The sequence below is a fragment of the Tauraco erythrolophus genome, chromosome 16, assembly GCF_009769465.1.
Source record: "Tauraco erythrolophus isolate bTauEry1 chromosome 16, bTauEry1.pri, whole genome shotgun sequence".
NCBI classification, from domain to species: domain Eukaryota; kingdom Metazoa; phylum Chordata; class Aves; order Musophagiformes; family Musophagidae; genus Tauraco; species Tauraco erythrolophus.
In genome coordinates, this window is record NC_141480.1 from 5,938,693 (window position 1) to 5,951,312 (window position 12,620).

Genomic DNA, 12,620 nt, shown 5'->3' on the forward strand with positions numbered 1-12,620 from the left:
GCGATTTATTTCTCAAAGACTGTTTTTTAAATACATTCTGGTTTGCAGAATGCTTTCCAAACAACATCTCTCACATTGCTTCCACAGCCACTCTGCTTGGGGAAAGAATAAGCCCAGCAATTTTAACACTCTAAAGAATCAAGAAGTATATTCCTCTGCATATGATTGGATGAACACGATTTACCCAAAAGCCACGATTTAAAACAAATAAAACCATTATTAAAACAGTAACCACAGCCTGTGCTGCCACCTATCCTTAGTTAATCTCTGCACTTTCTGCAGGCTCTTTTTCCACCTCCAAACTATGGGGTCTGTCCTGCAAACAGGTCTCCCCTTCAATGATGATGGCCATGGACACTGGCCCCCGTACCAGCCTTGGGAGCCACACACTTGATCACCAGAGAACATGCAAGATGCATCTGCTTAGAGCACGTATTGGATGTTAGTTCTGTCTTTTGCACATAAGGGAAACATCAGCAAAATTGGCAAGTCTTTGGAGCAAAATCCATTTCCCCTCTGCCCTTCTAAATTCTATCATTTTACTGTATTTGTATTAAAATTTAAATGGTTTATTACTACATTTAGCTCTTGAAATATTTTTACTCCCAAGAAAAGAAGCCTTTTCTTTCCTATTGGACTTGCCGTATTATTCTGACTTTCTCCATCCTATACTAAGTACAATGTTCATTATATCAGGCCAAAAAGCACATGTTCAGAAGAACAACTTTAAAAAGAAACTCCTTCTACAGACCAAATGTGCAAGAGCAGCAGTGAATCTGCAGTCCCTGTCCTTCTGGGTGCACAGTGTGTTGCCTTTGGACAAGTTTGCCTGAGATAGCTAATACATGCCCGCTGGACACGCTGGAAGCTGCTGCTGCAGCCCAGCAGCCCACAAGGCACAGAGGGAAGAGGCAGGCATGAAAGAGGGACTGTCCAGCGACAGGGGGAAGCAGGCACAGCAGCAAGCTGAGAGATTGCACTCAGGGCTGTACTGGATACAAAATTCAACCACTCCTGCCACTTCATGGACTGCTTCTTACAAGTATTGCAAGCGATAGGATAAAAGAGAAGAGGTCAGGAAGTGCTGCTGGCCAGGCTGCTAGTTGGCCATGCAGCTCCTTCTCCTCCACACGTCAACTTCATTATTCTTACAGTGGTAGTAAATCAGAAAACACATTAATAAGGGTTTAAAGACCCAGGGCCCACATCAAGATGTGGCACTGTGCCGTCCTAAAACCTCAGAAAGATATTTTGCTTTTATGTCTTTTAAAGAGCAGTTTAAATGATGACCAGGTACTTCCTTCTAGCTTCCTTGCTTCAAAAATCTTGTAGAAATAGTTCACCTTCATTAAAAGGCAATAACAGCAGCTACCTATAGTCAATACACCTAGTGAAGATAAATAACTTAATGTTAACTTAATTAGCCTTAATAACTTAAGTAGCCTTATCTAGTTACAGATAGAAGGAGCTCTTCTTATCCACAAAGATACCAATGATGTTCACTGACTCTTTCTCATTACAGGATTAGTAGGTTTCATGCTTAATTTCAGTAGAAAATGGATTGTAATCTGTCCCTGAGGTCCACTGGGCTAGAGGTTAAATGCTGGGAAAAAGTTGTCTGACCATGTAATGAAATTCAAACACAGAGGTGGCAACTACAGGAAGAGTTAAAGGGAATAACAGTAGGAAGGAAGATAAAGTAGCTTTATTTAGAGTTCACTACATTGAAAGAAAAATGACAATATTGTACTTTGCAGGTGTAAGAGTCAGAAAGTACCACGGACCCTGGGCAGTCTCAACCTCTGCATTCTCCCTGGAGAGATGCACAAGTGAAGAATTAATTGTATTTATTTATTTTGAAGATAAAGGTCATGAGTGCAGCAACCAAGAGGCAAAACATTAAATTTGACCTAAACCAATATACAGGGAATAAGAAAGAATATAATCCTGAAGGGAAGGCTGATAAACTATAACTCACTTAGGATACCAACATCAAAGAGTTGCACCAAGAATAGCGAGTTGTACAAATGGGACTTCAATTTCAGCAAGGCAAAGTTTTGGAAAACAAACATACTAGTAGATACTGACCTACAAGGGACACGAAGGAAAAAAAAAAGCAATTATATCAATTAGTGGTCAGGGAGGTTCTCCCTGTGGCACCAGAGAGGCTGAAATGACACCGAAGTTACCCCATTTAGCGACTGAATCTCCCCCAGTTGAGGGGCAGCCAGCACATGTAACGCATGCCGGTGACATCTCAAAAGGACACACAAGACAAAAGAGATCCGCATCTCTTGCTTTGTTTTTACCATTCAGCAACTTGCCTTTCCCTTCCAACTGCTTCTCCCACCCTCCTTTCCGCCATCGGAATGACTCTTCTCCTCCCCACAGCAGCAAACCCCACTCCTTTCTCCGATTCCGTAACACTCCCCTCCAATGGAGGTGGAATTTTATTGCAAAGTACAAAAAATAAATCAAGCAGAGCTACAAAGCAGAAAGCCATCATCCGCAGAGCAGAACATTTTGTTTGTCCAAAGCTGCCGTTCCAACTTTGATGCTCAAAGGCACAAGTCAAGCTCCCTTAAATAGACTCATTTCAAAACCAGGAGAATAAAGATGTGGGTTTACAATACAGCTTGAGTCTATCTCTTACTGGAGGAGGGATTTCACTTTTCTCCTCGAGCCCAGCTGAGGGCCCTTCCACATTCATCCCTCTGCCCACACAAACATCCATCTCACCCCACAGAGAACCAGTGCAAGCAGCTAAACTAGCAGGCAACAATTCACTGGTTTGGCCACTCACCCACTGGGGTAACATATGGTGGAGTAAGATGAGCAGGGTGCCGGAGCAGGGGAGGAATGGGAGCACAGCACGGGGAGCAGCCAGGGGAACGGGATTACCCCCCTCAGAAGCAATGAGGTGTTAAGAGAGCCCCATCTGTACTGTAAAATGACACCTTCAAACCAACGTACCTGGGACGATTTTCAGTGGCCTAGTGATTTTTGAAACTTCAAAAAACACAACTTACATTTCTCTGTCTTTTCCTTGAAGGAAACTCTTACTTGTAAAACACTTTAAACAGAAAATTTACTTAGAAGAAAATTAAAAAAATTAATGCTGAGATTCACACTTAACGACTCCAGGAACTCCTGATTTGAGAAAAGTACCAGACATTTTGAGACCTGGGAATAACTCAGATGATCTATAGCAGAGACTGTGATTTAGATACAAGGAAGCAACGTGCTCTTCAGCACTTGAAGAGGACACTCTTCAATGTTACATTTTAATGGAACGGTGCTGAAAATAGCGTGTGAATGTGGGCCTTTCATTTTGCAGACTATTAAAACTGGGAACCTGCTGTGTCAAGACTCTGCCAACAAAGATGAATTTAAAACACACACAGATAAAGGGGCTAAAGAAACCAGATGTGATGTGTTAAAGAACTTACTGAAACTTTGGAAGAAGGAAAGTAATAAAGGGAGAAGGTGATCTGAAGAAGAGGGTGTGCACATCAGAGCTGTTCAGGGGAAGCAAATGCAAAGTTGTGCAACCCCCTGCAAGCGACTGAAGACCTGCTCCCTGATTCTCTGTTTTAATCAGACCCAGTATGAGATGTGTCCCAGTGTGCAATTAAGTAATGGCATGACCTGCTTACAAAGCAACAGTCATCATTAATAAAAAGTGCTCAGAAGTAGGTCGAATAAAATACTAGTGTGATCTGTGGAGAAAAGGTCCTGCCCCATGCAACAACTGGAATTCTGTTGATCCAAAAAAATATTCCAACCTTCCGTAGCAAAAGGTAAACATGTAATTAACTCAAAATGTGGGAATGTCTTGCCATTTGCAGGAGTCTGTACAGTTAAATTCTCAGAGAATACTGGAACATCTTTCTGCACCATGAGGAAGCAGTCAGCTGGTAGCTAAGTAAGCTAATAGCATTTTTCGAGGGACACACCTTTGGAAGCTGAAGAGGGACAGACTTCTCAAAATAGGTGTTCTGCTTACCCCAGAAAGTAATTATGACCTTATCAAAATTAGTTACTATATTTGGATTTTTCAAGTTGGAAAGTAGAAGGAGCCATTAGGCACATTTTCTTGGATGTACATGGTTTAATATTCTGGTTGGAAAATTAGTTCTTGTGTGGTCGAAGAGAATAGTACAGCTGAGATAGATACTACCACAACAAGGACAATGCAACACAAGGTCAAATAGGACGTAAGGAAATACCTATCCTTTATCCAAAGGCCTACAACATACCACAAAGATACCATTTTTGATTGCCTGAGGATATTCTGTCCAGATGGTGTCCACCTGTATGATGTAGGAAATTACTTACTCTACTCTCAGATAAAATGTAGGTGAGATGATCCATGCACAGAAGATGCAAAGAAAAAAAATAGTACTTACTGATGACAAAGTCTCTTTTAAGGACAGCAAAATGAGGAGAATTTACTCCAGTTAGAGGCTGAATCATAGTATTTACACTCTCTGTGTTTCAGACTGTAACTTTTAAAAGGGAAAGTCTCTGCAATTCGCTGCAGAAGGGGCTGTCCAACTAGGTTAGTGTTGGCCAGGGACACGAACAGTAGAGACCCAGAGAATGGGTTATGAAGTAAAGTCTCTGTCCTGTGAAAATATATGGATATGCTTGAGCGCTAGGCATCAAAATCGCTCCATTCCTTTCTGTCAGGCAATGCAGGTCTTTTACATCACGTGTGTGTGGATGTGGATGTGCAGTCAGGCTCTGATTGTGCTAAAATTTAAATACACGCTTGGCTTAAACATGTAGAGATCCCAGATGAATTCAAAAGACCATGTGGGTTAATGGAGATCCCACTCTGATCATCTGCAGAGGAAGGGCTGCTGTCTTCTTAAAGACAGTGGCTTTTAAATTTTGTTCTGTCTGTACTGTCACAGGAATTATTTGCATTTCTCCTGCCACTGTATTATAGTTCTACTTGTCCAAAAAGAAAAAGCCTACAGTGGCTTTTGCCATTGCACAAAAAAACAGATGGCAACTGTGTTTTGATTTTGTTTTAATTTAAAGAGAAAATACTCCCAAATGAGGAGATTATATATGCCAAATTTTAATCCACTAAAAACGGATGCAACCCGATCACAATGTAAATGCTAAGAGCTTGGAGTACAAAAACGAATTACTGGAATTATTTGTAGCAGGCATCTGTTTTAACTGTCAGGCACTCCACCTGACCAGACTTTGAAGTTGATATTGTGCTACCTTGAGTTCTGCCTTTTTGCTACATCACAAATCAGTGTAACCCAAAAAACAGATAAAACAGAAACAAAACTAAATTGTAAATCCATATGAAAGCAGGAGATGGATGGAAGGAAAAGGAAAGGAAAAGGAAAAACACAGTTACATAAGCATGTTTGTCTTCTCCTGGCGTATTCATTGAGAGCAGTTCCCTCACTCTCTTATCCAGGCAAATTGCATGATCCCCCTAAGGTGAGTTAGATGCAACTTCAGCTCTGTGGCCAGTCTCAAGAAAGCATCTCCATCAGGAAGGAATTTAAGAATATAACCTTAAAACTCATCGACATCAAAGACCTCAAGCTCATGCTTAAAGTGAAGCAGGATTATTTTAAACAAGGATAGATTTCACAAGGTGTTTAAGTATCTTCAGGAATGCAGAGAACGTGGTAGGAGGGAGGGGAGGAGTATTCCCCCAGGAAGGAGAAAGGTGGACATTTCACTTGGGTAGTTTGAATTGCTCTCAAGAAACACCATTGACTGAATCTGGAACCTGGGTTCCTACATTTACAATTTACATTATGTGCCCAAAATTAATTTATTTGAATGCTTCTCTGTCAAATAAAGAGTGCAGAAAATAAAAATATTCCATTATCTGATTTTAAAACAGTGAGGAAAATACTACTAATAAAAATAATACATAACAAAATCTCGAGACAATTGACAGACAGGCACATACACGAACAGTAGTCAAAGCACCACTCAATTCCTGAAGATTCATGACTGGCCAGTAAAGTGAATGTATCACCACAAACCCACCCAGGCCAGCCCAGTACTACCGTTACTATTAGCACTGAGCACAGACTAAAAAGCATTGCTGGCTTCCCAAGCATTTCTAGAAGAAACAGCATCTGGGCAAGCAGCCAGCCACCCGGCTTCTCTCAAACGGTTTGCGAGGGTTATTACAGCACACAGTAAAGACCGAAATGCTGTAGAGCAAACCCTGCCTATTTCATCATGTAAGAAGAAACACACATGTTCATTAGACTAGTAAGGTGACTATGGCTTGGTACCCCAAGACATGTAATCCTTATAGTTCCATAAGAAAACATACAACCATAAATGTCCTGAATAGCTTACTTTCTATAAGTCCACTTCTAATAACTTCCCATTTTAATGACCATATAGTGAAATTTTTGGATAGCTGATATTTTCACTTTTTAAAAAGGAAGAGGATTATACTAATGAAACAGAGCTAAGACATCATGTGTTACTGAAAGATGTTCCCCTATTTGCTTCAGTGGATGCTAGATCATACTGACTATTCAACCAGAAGCTGTGATCCTCAGCCTGTGAGTAAGTAACTCTGCACTGCAGCCTAATTTCATAATGTGCTCATTATCCATACCAGATGTGGTGTTTGTATTGTGTTCCTCCTGTATCTGCTTGTGTTTAAGCACACATTCTAGCTCACAGACTATGTTATGAGAAGGCTAGGAGAGAGTTTATGTCTCTCAAGTTTCACAACAAAACATTGCCATCCTGTCAACCTGAAGAAGACATTTCTGGCATATCTTCCTCAAGCACTGCAGAAGTACTTATCAAAATAAGAAATCCAGATGCATGAGGGTTCTTATACAACAGCAGGTTCATCTGTTGGGTGAAGAAGGACAGTTCCCACAGTTAAGGCAATAATACAGAAGAAGTGCCATAATTCTAACTCCCTATTGTTTCATGGCATTTTTACAGCCTCCTAGCACTTCTTCACAACTAACCCTTGGAGATGACTGCCAGCTCCCTCATCCTCCAGCTGCGTCCACAAGTAAAGATCTGGCCAAGGACCAAGAACGTTACTCAAAGTGGAATATCATCCTCAATAGTCTGCAGGCCACTGACACCTGACCGTGTTGGTTCTGCCCACTCAGTGGAAAATAGTTGGAATGCTGTCATGCCAATCAAGACGATACAAAGTTGTCCAGAGTGTTTTTATCTTAAGTGGGAAAGCTTTCACAAAACTTTTTTTAATATGGTAAAAATCACATTCATAATTCAGAGAGGTGTTAAAAAAGCTATTGATTAGCTTTAACTTTCCAATGATTTGTAAAGACCCTTTTCAGCTCTGAAAACACACCTTGATTGCATACTTCAGAAGTTCTCTTCATCTGTCTCTGATTTGATTTTTAGCTCAATAAAACTGGGAGGACCCAAACTAACTGTGTATCTCCTCAGTAAGGGGAGCAGATAGTTCTGTATAGGCATTTGCTGTACCTTTTTATTTTTTAGAATTATTGCAGATTAAAAACTTTCATCATTTATAGTACAGTTCAAAAATCTGTTCGCAGATCTACTATTTTCATGTAAATCACTTCCAATAACTTCTCATTTTGGCAATACCAACATCACCAGACAGACTCTTCTCGGGTAATAATTGGAAAGTAAGACACAGCTGGCAGTAAAGTGCAAACCAAAGGGGATGTTCAGAGGAAATAACATCAGAAGTTGGCAAGGTGGCAGATGCATTCACTGACTTGAACCAGATTCAGTCAACAAAAGTTTGCAATGTAAAGATCAAACTATGAAACTTCAACTCAAATATTATTTCAGCCCTAATGTCTGGATGTAAAAGCTGGAAGACAACCAGAAGCACAGACAGATGTCAAACCACCTTCAAAGGCAAGCACTTCAAGTTTATAACAAACAACTCTTAACACCTGTCAGTTGACAAGTCAGTTGTCAGACAGTTCCACCATCCCTATCTCCAGAGTAATCTAGAAAAGGAGGTGGAAATATTTGGGATATGTTAGGAACATTGGCTATGGCATGTACATTGTTAGGCAACTGAAAACAAAATCCATTATACTACTGAATTTCTACGCTGAAATAAACTAGGTATGAAGAAAAAAAAATGGACACAGAAAACCAGTTGAGAATAGCCTTGTCCATGTCTTCATTCACCCTGAAATACCAATAAACCTGAGAATAACAGACAGCCCAGGGGTCTCTAAGAACGTCTCGCTGGCAATACATGGCTCCAGAGAATCTTCAGTATTCCTTGCAAATACAAGAAACAAAAAGGTAAACCGAGAGACAGTTAAGTGCAGTATTAACTTCATTGGGTTCAGCTCATCATTGCTGTCCATGGACATTGGCTTTTGGAGAACAAAAAAGTGGTTTGGAGAACCACTAGCATAATTTCTTGTAGTTTATGTAATTCTCTCGGTATCTGTTTTAAATTCTCCCCCGACAAGAAAGAAACTGAGATGGAGGGAATTGGGTAGAGATGGAACATAGCACCCAAGGGACTGGAGTTCAATTTGTTGTTGCGGAAGAGATTTACTGCACAATCTCAGGGAAATCATTATGGCCAGCGCTTAAAGGTATTGAGGTAATACTTCCTGCAGGAAGGCTCCAGTGACCTGGGCAAAAACAAACACAGTCCCTGCCCTGCAACATTTCCAATGTAGACACGGCTGAAGGAAACAGTAAGTCATTTCCAAATGTATTAGCAGAATCACAGAAGTTTAGTGCCATGCAAAAACCAGCGTGACATCCAGGTAGGAATATGGCAGCTTGCACACTAGACCAATTCTCCTGCTTATTCTAATGAAACAAGAATGGTGAAAAGAGGCAGGCACACAGGTTGTACAAACAGGTTGAAATCTAACCTTCTTTTGGTAGCTTTCTGGATTCTAGCCATTTATCAGTGCCGCTGAATTGAGGCCTGGCTTCATTCCTTAGTTTTTGAGAAGTTTAGTTACAAATGCAAAAAGAGCAGCATTTTATAAACACTTTGTCATTTACAGATGCACCGTGAAGCCTTGGACCTTTGGAGTCTTATCCATACCTTGGCTTTACTCCTGTTACATTTTATCGTAACTCTCTTCTCCAAATATAAGGAGTTCACACTTGCTAACACTGGGAGGAGGAAGGAACAAGCTTCCTGCTGCCCTTGCAGTCAACACCTGTGCTGATGAGAAAGCACAAGGCAAGCAGCAGCCGTCAACAGGATCTTCTTCCACCTTTCAGTACAGATGAACAAGGAAGAAGAGCTTTGACTCCACCCCAGTTCTGCAATACCCAGAGCAAGTAAATTTTACCTTACACAAAATGATCTGTGCTAGGTATGGGCAGAGCAAGGAACTTCTGCTTCCCCACCACAGGCAGGCCTGCAGGCTCATACTCTGCTTTCTGAATTGCTCTTCTTGCTCAGTCCTGGTGTTCCTCTTGCCCTCAGACAGCTGCCCACATCAAACAATTGCAACATTAAAACCTGCTTCTCAAAACGAGAATGCACATGGCTAGAAGAAACCACAGGAAAAGAAAGAGTAAGGGGAAAAGTATTTGATTCCCTTCCATTCTCAGATAGCCAACATACTATCTCCACACACGTTATCTTCTTGGCACAGCAAACGAACAGCTTTCTATGACTAAATAAATAGAAATACAACTGACTCAAACTGGCTTTTTATGCAGAGAACAGAATGCATTAAAATTAAGTAATTTCAAAATTATGAACTCTAAAGAGTATAGCAAGAAAATATTGGCTGGATAAACTGCTCATTATCAAAAATATAGCCCTTTTCTCACTAAACAAATCTCTGTGCAGTAATTACTGTTCAAATGACAGTGTGACAGCTTAGGATGTAAGGGACAAACAGTTATAATTTGACTGCTGAACATGCACTCCAGAACAGAAAGCTGCAGCAAGTTTGAAAACACACAGCCTTGCAAAATGTATCACGGGGAGCTGTTTTGCTTGTAAAACTCAAACTCTTTCGCGACTTTCCATCAATCACTTGATTAGGCAATGAAACTCCCTGCGTGAAAGACCCATGAAAACAGACTCTGAATAAATTAAATATTCTAGGGCAAAAACATATTTTACCTATCAAGTTGGTTTCCAGGGCAGTCCAGCCCATTATTCAGGATTAGCTCTTCTAAAATTTCCCTTCGCAGACTGGAAGTGAAAAGCGTAAGAGGATGCTGAGAACGTGCCATTTCATCCTCTGTTTCAAAGCGTCAGACACCTCAAGTAACTTTACCACAAATCAACATAAATCTTGGCTTCAGCTGCTCTGTTCCAGAGTAGCTACCACAGAGCATGTGCTCAAAGTTCCAGTGCCACTGCCTGTAAAGAAGTGCCTGGTGCAGCGCAGCTATTCCCACACAAGGGAACATTAGTTAATTTGCATTCACAGTTACCATATGAGGTGTGAGTTTCTGACAGTCCACACATTTTATATTTAAAGACTCTAGGAAATTAATGTAATTATCTTCGATATAATAACAAAAGTAACTTACCAGCCCGTCGCAATTGCTGATAGCAACCGAAGCATTTGGCAAATCAGTGATATCCCCAACGTAGAGGCAATTCCCATAGAGAGGTTCAACGTGAGTCTCATCAGAGTCCTCCTGCCATTCAACTGTTGCTCCAGGGGCCACGAGCCTGGAGTTTGGCCGCAACCTGAAGTGAAACTCTCTTCCGAAAACAGTGACATTGTAAAATATTTGCTCATTTGCTGCTTCATGTTGCAAGTCCTCTGCAGCTCTCCTGAAGCGTGCTTTTGGCGGTCCAGACACCAGGTGGGATAGGAACCTGCCCTCTGAATCGGTGCTGGTGGGAATCACAAGGCTGTACTCCTCTATATTCCTCAGAATTGGATCTTTACAGGGAGAAAGCAGAAGAGAGGAGAGAGATACTAGATCTAAACATACCCTGATGCCACGGGATTTTTATTCCATTATTCATTAGCACGGCAGACACTTACATAAGGCAGATGGACACTGCACCCTGTACAGGCACTTCATTCACCGGCATGAACTGTGCAGAGTTCATTCAAACTTGCTTTTTGCTCCCCAAAACACCAGACGGCAGCTTGAGCCTCCCCACCCAGCCGGGACCCCGCACTCCTGTCCATGCGGCAGGGTCCTGCTACCCTTTTCCCACCCAGCCGGGACCCCGTACCCCTGCCCACCCGGTCGGTGCCCGGGTTGCCTCGGGGACTTAGGGGCTACCCGGGTAGCCAGCGATGATGCGAGGGCGCCGATCCACTTCGGGACTGCTCGGAGGGGCAGGGGTAGGGGCTTGGTTTGCAGGTGGCAAGCCTGCAAGGGAAAGGCACGTCCCTCAAAATGCCCCCGGTGCGGCGGGGATGAGCCGACTGACGATGGGGACGCCACGGGAAGCGATCAGCAGCGGTGTCAGCGGGAGCCTCGGGAGTTTTGGACGGCGGCGGCGGCGGCCGGGGCAGGAGGAGGAGGCAGACGAGCTGCCATGTGCTTCATCCCGCACGGGAACTCCAGGCACCGAGCCCTGCCCGCTGCCCCGCCGGGACTCGCCCCCTCGGCGGGGCAGGCAGCGGGCGGCGCGGGGCTGCGGGCACCGCGCAGCGCTGTCACTGCCGGCGGGGCTCCCGCTTCCCTTCCCCCCGGCGGCGCGGGTGCCCCAGTCCCCGTCCCCGCCTGCCGCTTGCAGGAAACAACGGGAAACCCCGCAAAAGTAGCCGCAGAAGAAGTTCAAGGGGAGCGGAAACCCGCGGGGCGACGAGCCGCGACTTGGGACGGGCGGGCTGCAAGGCACCGGCCGGCGGCGGGGCAAAGCGAGCAGCCCGGCGGCGGCGGGCGGCCGCGGCGCCTCGGCGGAGACCTACCTCTGTCCCCGGGGCGCCGCAGGGCGCCGGCGGGCAGGGAGAGCGCGCAGCAGAGCAGGACGCAGGCGATGCCCGCGGGAGGGTCCATCGCGGCGGCCCCGGCCCGACGCGGGGGCCGGCGCCCGGGCTGCCCGCAGCCGGCCGAGCGCCGCGCCGCCCGCAGCCGGGGCGGGCCAGGCGGCAGCCCCGCTCCGCGCCGCTCCGCGCCTCTCAGCGCTGCCCCGCGCCCCGCCGCCCGCGCATTCGCCCAGCCGCAGCCGCAGCGGCAGTGGCGGCCGCGCTCCCGGCTCGCAGCGAAGCAGAGACACCAGGAGGCGGCGGGGGTATAATACTGGAAACACAGGGCGTGCAGGAGGGAAGTCAGGCTGATTGACAGAGGCGCTGCCACACGGCGCAGCCGGGCCGAGGGCAGCGGGGACTGCCCGCCCCGCCGCCCCGCCGGGCAGCGCCGAGCACCGCGCCCCCCCGGGGCCGCCCCGCGCCCCGCCGCCGGGCTTTCCCAGGCGGGACCCTCCCGCTCCCGGGGGGGCGCCGGGACGGGTTCTGGAAGCGGGATGGGAGCTGGCCGAGCGCGTTTTGCTGCAGAAAGAACACCACCGCCCCCTCGTCCCGCCAGGCTCGGGAGCCCCCCGGGGCGCTGGGCAGTGCCCGCTACCGGGGCTGCGCCGTGCCGGCTCCTGTCTGTGAATTCACACGGAAACTGGTGGTCAAAGAAATCCAGAGGCAGACTAGGCAAACTTAAGGCACTTCGGTATG

The 12,620-nt window shown here is 45.2% G+C and overlaps 1 protein-coding gene across 2 annotated transcripts in view; it reads right to left on the reverse strand.

The window, feature by feature from the left end:
* Positions 1-11,952, reverse strand: part of ADAMTS2 (ADAM metallopeptidase with thrombospondin type 1 motif 2) — a 183,267-nt gene extending 171,315 nt beyond the window's left edge. Inside the window, exons 1-3 of one of the 2 annotated variants that reach the window (XM_086621405.1) lie at positions 11,865-11,952; positions 11,230-11,319; positions 10,516-10,877 (exon numbers count right to left, since the gene is read on the reverse strand). In XM_086621405.1, coding sequence (XP_086477531.1) covers positions 10,516-10,877; positions 11,230-11,319; positions 11,865-11,952 — 540 coding nt within the window. The remainder of the gene's footprint in view (positions 1-10,515; positions 10,878-11,229; positions 11,320-11,864) is intronic. The other variant, XM_086621406.1, reaches the window with a different exon arrangement.
* Between the last annotated feature and the right edge of the window lie 668 nt (positions 11,953-12,620).